Source organism: Oncorhynchus mykiss, chromosome 19 (assembly GCF_013265735.2).
Source record: "Oncorhynchus mykiss isolate Arlee chromosome 19, USDA_OmykA_1.1, whole genome shotgun sequence".
Lineage (NCBI taxonomy): Eukaryota > Metazoa > Chordata > Actinopteri > Salmoniformes > Salmonidae > Oncorhynchus > Oncorhynchus mykiss.
This window is the reverse complement of record NC_048583.1, coordinates 41,927,216-41,937,036: the sequence shown is the minus strand read 5'-3', so window position 1 is coordinate 41,937,036 and position 9,821 is coordinate 41,927,216. Positions and strand designations below refer to the sequence as shown.

Sequence of the window (9,821 nt, the reverse complement as noted above, 5' to 3'; positions counted from 1 at the left end):
TAGCCGCAGCCCGTTACTTCTAGACTGATGGCTCTTCATAGGTCTGAAAGTATCAGATAAGTGAAAGCAAAAACAAACACTTCACTCAAGCCTCTAGTAGGCAAAGTAGTACACTACATTTGGAGGTGGTGTCTAGATGTGTTAAGGGGTTGATTTTGTATGTGCAGGATAGACAACATTTTAACAAACAAGTAGAGGGATAAGGACATTGGTGCCCCACGGTGGTATGGCAAAGGAAGTCCAGTCAAGAGAAGCATAACTAAACACAGGACAGCGAGCAGATTTATCAAGCATCCCTTTAATTAACTGTCACCTGTTACAAAAAAAAAGAAATATTCCATGTTAATGAAATTAGCAACAATATAGCGAGTGTTGATTACAGATGATATGGGACACCTCTTCCTAAAGTAGTTACAGTAGGATTAAAACCTCCATTCTGTAGACCTGTCCTACTGCTCCCACAGCGAGGATGGGTCACAGCCTCCCTCCTACTGGCTCTGCACTTAGACTTCCTCCATGGTTAGTTACTTAGTGACCCGTCTGACATGCTGGGACCCTCCCTCATGCCCTTGCCCCCTCCAAAATACCTCAGCCAAAGTATGCATATACAGTACCTATTTATTCATGGATCAATGCACATTTACAGTTTGTGAGCTGTCAGCAAAGGAGATCAAGAATTGTAGTGTAATGTCAGCAGGTCCTAACAGTTACTTTTTTAACAATACATTTTTCCTTTTTAACTTAAAAAAAGGAAAGAGAACCCAAGTTAATTTAATGAAGTAGGAATCCACTTCATCACCCTCTGGACAAAGGAAACTAACAGAGAAAAAAACTACATCTGTATTCAAAGATTTCCATTGAAAAAAGGGGGTAAACGGGGGGAGATGCCACAGTCTGACATGTGTAGGATGTCTTTAGCGCTGGCTGTAGGGATCATGAGGAATGTGGTGGGACTTTGGAGTAGTAAGGTCTGGTCCGGAGTGTGTGTGTGTGTGTAGCGTGAGGGAGCCCCTCTCCTCTGGGGCCCAGCGAAGTCTCTCCCTGACCCTGCTGAGGAGGAGCAGCTGGAGGTCAGAGGTTACAGGTCAGTGGCAGGCAGTGACAGAGGATCAGCAAGAGGCTGCCTACAGTACAGGTGAGGGGAAAGAGAGGAGTGTGACAGGACAGGAGAGGCCATGATAGGAGAGGTGGTGGGGAGGTTGGGGGTGGTCTTTGTAGTAAGATTGGGAGTGTCCATCCTCCACTCCCTATACTTCAGGCGAGTCTTTGTCCGATTCCTGAGAGAAAAAAAGGAAGCACAGTTTAAGACCTCTTTGTGTGTTACAAGAAAGACTTGCTTGCCAGTTACAACCCTGATTTAACAGATGTGCTTGCTGAAAACCATGCACAATTTTAGAAACTGTTCATACTTATTATTATACTCCTCCTGCTGGAACCTGAAAAAAAACATTGATACTACTTATACTTTTTACACTACATCCATATTTGCATAAATTCCTATGTATTTCAACAGCCATAGACTTGAATGGTAAATCTTTGCACCGTGCCTAGATTTCAACCATTTATGCTTTTTGAACTATAACCATTTTAAAATGTTCATAAAAGATCCATGGGCTTCAATGGAAAGTATTTGGATCTGCCATTGCTCTTGAACCGTTAAAGCTACAAACACCAAACCAACGTTGAAATGTGCAGACTGACTCAACTTAGATGGCTACAACCCAGCTTCTTGCAACCATTCATAAACTATAAAGATTGTTGTATCCCCATTCATTTCAACGGTGGAATGCTGGATTCAACATTATAAACTGAAATCACTGCCACAACTTTTAGAATGTTCAAACTAAAACATTTTGAGATCTTGAAAACACAATCTATGGCTTATGATGCTATAGTACTCACTCTAGCCTACTATACTAGCCAATTACAGTGCATCCAGAAATTATTCATACCCTTTCACATTGTCAACATTTTGTTACATTACAGCTTTCTTCTAAAAATTGATTAAAACAAAAATGATCTCATCAATCTACAAACAATACCCCATAATGACAAGCAACATTTTTCTTTTATTTTTAAAGTAAAAAAATAAATACTAATAAATTGCACATTTACATAAGTATTAAAACCCTTTACTCAGTACTTTGTTGAAGCATATTTGGCAGTGACCACATCCTCGAGTCTTCTTGGGTATGACGCTACAAGCTTGGCACACCTGTATTTGGGGAGTTTCTCCCATTCTTCTCTGCAGATCCTCTTAAGCTCTGTTAGGATGGATGGGGAGCGTCACTGCACAGCTATTTTCAGGTCTCTCCAGAGATCTTTGATCGGGTTCAAGTCTGGGCTCTGGCTGGGCCACTCAAGGACATTCAGAGACTTGTCCCGAAGCCACTCATGTGTTGTCTTGGCTGTCTGTTAAGGGTCGTTGTCCTGATGAAGGTGAACCTTTGCCCCAGTCTGAGGTTCTGAGCGCTCTGGAGCAGGTTTTCATCAAGGATCTCTCTGTACTTTACTCCATTCATCTTTCCCTTGATCCTGACTAGTCTCCCAGTCCCTGCCGCTGAATAACATCCCCACAGTATGATGCTACCACCACCATGCTTTACCGTAGGGGTGGTGCCAGAGATGGTTGTCCATAAAGGAACTCTGGAGCTCTGTCAGAGTGACCATCGGGTTCATGGTCACCTCCCTGCCCAAGGCCCTTCTCCCCTGATAGTTCAGTTTGGCTGGGTGGCCAGCTCTAGTTAGAGTCTTGGTAGTTCCAAACTTCTTCCATTTAAGAATGATTGAGGCCACTGTGTTTTTGGGGACCTTCAATACTGCAGAAATGTTTTGGTACCCTTCCCCAGATCTGTACCTCGACCCAATACTGTCTTGGAGTTCTATGGACAATTCCTTCGACCTCATGGCTTCGTTTTTGCTCTGACATGCACTGTCAACTGTGGGACCTTATATAGACAGGTCTGTGCCTTCCAAATCATGTCCAATCAATTGAACTTACCACAGGTGGACTCCAATCAAGTTGTAGAAACGTCTCAAGGATAATCAATGGAAACATAATGCACCTGAGCTCAATTTCTCATAGAAAAGGGTCTGAATACTGTAAATAAGGTATCTTAAAAAAAAATATTATAATACATTTTATAAAAAAATCTAAAAACCTGTTTTCCTTTTGTCATTACAGTGTAGATTGATGATGAAATGTCTTTATTTAACCCATTTGAGAATAAGGCTGTAACGTTACAAAATGTGGGAAAAGTCGAGGGGTCTGAATACTTTCCGAATGCATTGTATACATCCCACTATAATAACTACACAACTACAAACCACCCCAAAATAGGTCACTATAACTAACCCACAGCCTATGAAAACCATATTACTACCATTACTACTGCTGTCACTACCACTTCACAACCATAAATACTGCAAGAGTAGCAAGCATTTACTTCAGTAAATGTCCTTTTCTATATTTGAAAGCCTTCTTTTGATGGCTGTATTATCTAAATGTGGATCCATAATAAATACGTCGTACCGCCTCCTGTCTCTTGGTGAGTTGCCGGTTTACAGCCTGTAGCAGCTGCTGCAGTTCCCTCACAGTTTGGTTCAGCCCTGCAGTCTTCTTCTCCTTCCTGTCAATCTCCTCCTGAGGGACACAGTGACAGGTTGGTTACTACCCTGTAGTCACTTTCAATATAACTTGTCAATAAAACTACCCCTATTTAAAGACTGGTTACATTTAATACACAACTACATCTAATAATTATCAATATTAGAACTCTTAGTAGCTAGATACCTTTGTTTTGACCATGAATATACACTACCTAGATAATATGTGCAACGGACTGTCTTTAACATATAGCCACAGACAGTTCCCCGTCCAGTGAGTCTTACGTGTGATGAGAGGTTGCTGTTCTCTATCAGGTCACCCTGGCCGGTCTCTTTGCAGACCTCCTCCTGGATCAGATCCAGAGACTGCTGGGCCTGAGGTGGAGCAGGGTGGGGGAAATTACAAGAAACATTTAAGCTTACATTTCATTTAATATAAGTGTGTTCAACTCATCCACGTATTCAAATGCTCAGTGTGTATTTATCTCCTAGTAGGGATGCACATTTCGGTCAATTTTGCTGCCGACTAACTGACCCTCATTAACCGGTCAACAAACTGTAAAAAAATCAAATAAAAAAATTAAAACAGTAAAATCATGTGACCAACAAAAAATACTATTAGAGATCTGTATATAATGATGAGATGCTTATGTTTCCGCCCCAACAATGAGAGTCGACCCAAGGCAGGCGACAAGCTTAGTCCCAAAATAAGCCCATAGAAACGTATTAGGCTTATTTTGGACAGATTTTGTGGAGTGTGAAACCTCTCCCTTTGCCTCTTCCTCTTTGGTACTATGCATACGCAGGACATTTTTCATTAAGCACTTAATAGAAACATGCAATAATAGCAAGCCTTTATAAAATATTTGCCTCCACGTTTCTACAGATGGATTTTCGCAAGGCTACATTGAAGCAAGGTAAGACATGCCTCATTATTTGAAGTGAACTAAAATAATTCAGGTTTCAAACAATTCCACTGCCTCAAGCTCCCATTGCAGTGGTGGGTGACCTGCTGGTAGTCAACGCTAGGCAGGCTATAGCCTATGCAACCGAATGACAAATTGGAGGCGCGCTTTAATTACGAGTTGTGATGGAGGAATAAAAATAGCTCCTTTAATTCGTGTCCACCGAAGTTAACAGGTGACTGCATTTAGAATAGTTATTTGTTGTGCAATGAATGGGCTTACAAAAGCAGGTTTCATTCCAGTAGCTTACAGACTTTTTAAGGAGCTACTCTCACGCCGTCTGACATGTGGTAGGCTATTCCGCTCCTCAAACTGGTGTAGTAGGGACTGGTTATGAGAGCTCCGCCTATTTGGGTGAGCAAGGCTTACCAAATTCAGCTCCTCATTTTGCCTGACTGCTTCTGTATAAGAGCCATCAAGTTTGCTCTGCAGTTCAGTGTTGTGCACTTGTGATAAATAAGATGCATGGCGACTAACGAAAATACACACTCGCCAATTTAATACAGCACAATTATGCAAATGGCCCTATAGACCAATAAGCATTACCGGTCAAATGTTTTTTCCGGCGGCTAGCCGCTAACATCCTCAGCTCCTTGAGTAAGTTGCTTCTTTCTAGACTTGGACTGGTGACTAATTGTTTCTCTAACAGTAATGTAAATCCAAACAAACTAAAGGTAGTCCAATCCTAAGGGACAAGGGGCCGTCTTACCTTATAGAGATCTCCAGCCACCTTCTGCCTCTCACTCTCCTCGGTCTCCAGTTTTGACAGAGTCTCAGTCAGCTGGGTCTTCAGCTGCAAGCGAAAACACCAGCGATGAGATAAATGACAATCACAGCCCCCCTCCTGGTGAAATTTGATCTCAAACTGTTTGGAGGGGGGAATTTGCATAAACACCGAGGTGGTATTCAAATATTTCTACCAAGACAAATTAGACGATTTTGCATACACCAAAACTGGTTTCACTTGGCTTTTAGAGTGGTTGAGACATGTATAGATAGCTACTTATGGTAACTCTGATGTCAGTTATGTCTCTACTAAACTAGCTATTCAATGATTAGCTAGAGACTGATAAAGATATTAAATGTTGTATTATCAATGAAAAACCAGCAGAGATGCTTTAATTATCATTGAAGATGTTCACAGACAGAGGGTGGCAAGACAAGAGACAAACAAGACCAGACAGACATTGAAAATGTTTCAACTGTGTGTGGAGGCAGATGAATGATGAAAGCGTGTGCAGTTGAAGGCATAGAATGTATCCCCAAAGATGGCCGACATGGAAAAGCTCATTGTGCAGGAGTAGCAGTAAGCCACTATAAGCCTGTTAGTAGAAGTGATGGAAGAGTAGATAGTGTGCCGAGTGGAAACAGTAGTGTTAGTCTGTCCTCTCACTGAGTAAAAGTGGTCCATCATCTATAACCTATGATACTAATACTCCAGTCTAACATTACACTAAGAAAAATCTGGCTCCTAAAAAGCAAAGAAAACACACCTTATGCATGCCTCTTGCATATAAAAACAGTTTAGCCCATGTTGCATTTGAGCTTACATCACTACTGTATCCATAGGTTGTAGATCGATGGACGGACTCCCAGAGGACAAAGAGAACCCTGTATTCCCCAGGCAGGTGGTGATGGACACAGTAATATTTCAGTAGTGAAATTAGATTTATTGGATTAACAGAAAATGTACAATATGCATCAAAACAAAATTAGACAGGTGCATAAATTTGGGCTCCCCAATAGAAAAATCACATCAATATTTAGTAGAGCCTCCTTTTGTTAAAATAACAGCCTCTAGACACTTCCCATAGCCTCTAATGAGTATCTGGATGAAGGTATTTTGGACCATTCCTCCTTACAAAACATCTCCAGTTCAGTTAGGTTTGATGGTTGCCGAGCATGGACAGCGCGCTTCAAATCATCCCACAGATTCTCAATGATATTCAGGTCTGGGGACTGGGATGGCCATTCCAGAACATTGTACTTGTTCCTCTGCATAAATGCCCGGGTAGATTTTGAGCAGTGTTTTGGGTCGTTGTCTTGTTGAAATATCCAGCCCCGGCGTAACTTCAACTTTGTGACTGATTCTTCAACATTATTCCCAAGAATCTGCTGATATTGAGAGGAATCCATGCGACCCTCAACTTTAACAAGATTCCCAGTACCGGCACTGGCCACACAGCCCCACAGCGTGATTGAACCCCCACCAAATTTTACTGTGGGTAGCAAGTGTTTTTCTTGGAACGCTGTGTTCTTTTGCCGCCATGCATAACGTTCCTTGTTATGACCAAATAACTCAATCTTTGTTTCATCAGTCCACAGCACCTTATTCCAAAATGAAGCTGGTTTGTCCAAATGTGCGTTTGCATACCTCAAGCGACTCTGTTTGTGGCGTGTGTCTAGAAAAGGCTTCTTCCGCATCACTCTCCCATACAGCTTCTCCTTGTGCAAAGTACGCTGAATTGTTGAACGATGCACAGTGACACCATCTGCAGCAAGATGATGTTGTAGGTCTTTGGAGGTGGTCTGTGGGCTGTTTTTGACTGTTCTCACCATCCTTCGCCTTTGCGAAGTGGGTAAACCCTCTCAACCAAATTCTATAACAGAACATACCAGAATGAACTGTGTGATCTGTGAACTGTGAATGTAATGTCTAATTGTTGCATGAACAAACACTGGTGGATACCACAAACAGTAAACACAGAGACATGCACCATAAACACACAGTACAAAGCCACCCCCAAACCACGCAGAGGCGAATGACTAGATCTATGACGACATAGATGAATAACCACTATGACATGACCGAGTATGACTGGTAGATGACAGGAAGTCTAGTCAGCTCACCTCTCTGACCTCTGTCACATAGGTGGCGCTCTCACGCTCTGCTCTCTCCAGCGCAGACTCAAGGTGCTGCTTGTCTCTTATCAACTATGAAAGAACAAAATCGAAAAATCACTTACATTTAGTGAGTCAACTGATGTAAAGTGCCTAATACAATTGCTGAGAGATGTGTTAAGTGTGTAACTGGACTGACGTTGTCCAACTCTCCGACGTCACTCAGTCTGTCTACATCCTGCTCCAGTGCTGCAACTTTCACGCTCATCTAGGAAAGAGAGGGCAGGAGAGTGACCATAAGCACCACACATACCAATTATATAGTGGTTAAAAGGGCAATATAAATACAAATTCAGTTTGATTGAATGGTCTTCAGTGTTCACCTCTTTCAGCTCTGTCTGTGACAGATCCAGCTTCACCTTCCATCGAGACTCCTCCTTCTCCACACTGCTCTGGAGACGTTGAAGGATGCCCTCCTGTGGACAGTATAGGGTATTACAGGTTAGTTTAAAAGACCTTACAACGCCTTTATAGAGTTATCTACAGGACACTGATAGAGCATCACCTCACCGTCTCTGCCAACACTTTCTTGTACGTCTCACAATCTTTCTGTAGAACCTTCTGGGCCTCTTCAGATTCCTTCAGCTTATCAGACAATACCTGGTGTAAGGAACAGCCCGGGTTACACTTATTTTCACCTCAGTTCTCAGACATTTGAAAACACAACTATTTTTAAAGAAACAGTAAAGGCTGTGCCGTCACCTTGTTGTCCTCTGAGCCCTCTGGAGCAGGTTCAGGTGCTGCTTCAGGGGCAGGGTTGGGCTCTGCTGCCGGGGCCTCTTTCACTGCAGTCTCAAACCTCTGCAGCCAATCCTGGTGGTTCTGAGAGAGAACACAGTAGAAAAGATACAAAACTATAGGATATGTGGAAAAGATGAACTTATAATTTAATATCACATCATATGGTCCTCTGTAGCTCAGTTGGTACAGCATGGCACTTGCAATGGCTGTATGGTGGGTTCAATTCCGGAGACCACCCATATACATCTGCTAAATTGCATATATACAGTGCCTTGCGAAAGTATTCGGCCCCCTTGAACTTTGCGACCTTTTGCCACATTTCAGGCTTCAAACATAAAGATATAAAACTGTATTTTTTTGTGAAGAATCAACAACAAGTGGGACACAATCATGAAGTGGAACGACATTTATTGGATATTTCAAACTTTTTTAACAAATCAAAAACTGAAAAATTGGGCGTGCAAAATTATTCAGCCCCTTTACTTTCAGTGCAGCAAACTCTCTCCAGAAGTTCAGTGAGGATCTCTGAATGATCCAATGTTGACCTAAATGACTAATGATGATAAATACAATCCACCTGTGTGTAATCAAGTCTCCGTATAAATGCACCTGCACTGTGATAGTCTCAGAGGTCCGTCAAAAGCGCAGAGAGCATCATGAAGAACAAGGAACACACCAGGCAGGTCCGAGATACTGTTGTGAAGAAGTTTAAAGCCGGATTTGGATACAAAAAGATTTCCCAAGCTTTAAACATCCCAAGGAGCACTGTGCAAGCGATAATATTGAAATGGAAGGAGTATCAGACCACTGCAAATCTACCAAGACCTGGCCGTCCCTCTAAATTTTCAGCTCATACAATGAGAAGACTGATCAGAGATGCAGCCAAGAGGCCCATGATCACTCTGGATGAACTGCAGAGATCTACAGCTGAGGTGGGAGACTCTGTCCATAGGACAACAATCAGTCGTATATTGCACAAATCTGGCCTTTATGGAAGAGTGGCAAGAAGAAAGCCATTTCTTAAAGATATCCATAAAAAGTGTTGTTTAAAGTTTGCCACAAGCCACCTGGGAGACACACCAAACATGTGGAAGAAGGTGCTCTGGTCAGATGAAACCAAAATTGAACTTTTTGGCAACAATGCAAAACGTTATGTTTGGCGTAAAAGCAACACAGCTGAACACACCATCCCCACTGTCAAACATGGTGGTGGCAGCATCATGGTTTGGGCCTGCTTTTCTTCAGCAGGGACAGGGAAGATGGTTAAAATTGATGGGAAGATGGATAGAGCCAAATACAGGACCATTCTGGAAGAAAACCTGATGGAGTCTGCAAAAGACCTGAGACTGGGACGGAGATTTGTCTTCCAACAAGACAATGATCCAAAACATAAAGCAAAATTTACAATGGAATGATTCAAAAATAAACATATCCAGGTGTTAGAATGGCCAAGTCAAAGTCCAGACCTGAATCCAATCGAGAATCTGTGGAAAGAACTGAAAACTGCTGTTCACAAATGCTCTCCATCCAACCTCACTGAGCTCGAGCTGTTTTGCAAGGAGGAATGGGAAAAGATTTCAGTCTCTCGATGTGCAAAACTGATAGAGA

The 9,821-nt window shown here is 42.2% G+C and overlaps 1 protein-coding gene across 1 annotated transcript in view; it reads right to left on the bottom strand.

The window, feature by feature from the left end:
• Positions 1-278: 278 nt before the first annotated feature.
• Positions 279-9,821, bottom strand: part of LOC100305273 (kinectin 1) — a 44,195-nt gene continuing 34,652 nt past the window's right edge. Inside the window, 2 exon segments of the mRNA NM_001165178.1 lie at positions 279-1,007; positions 1,009-1,041. Coding sequence (NP_001158650.1) covers positions 845-1,007; positions 1,009-1,041 — 196 coding nt within the window. The 3' untranslated portion in view covers positions 279-844.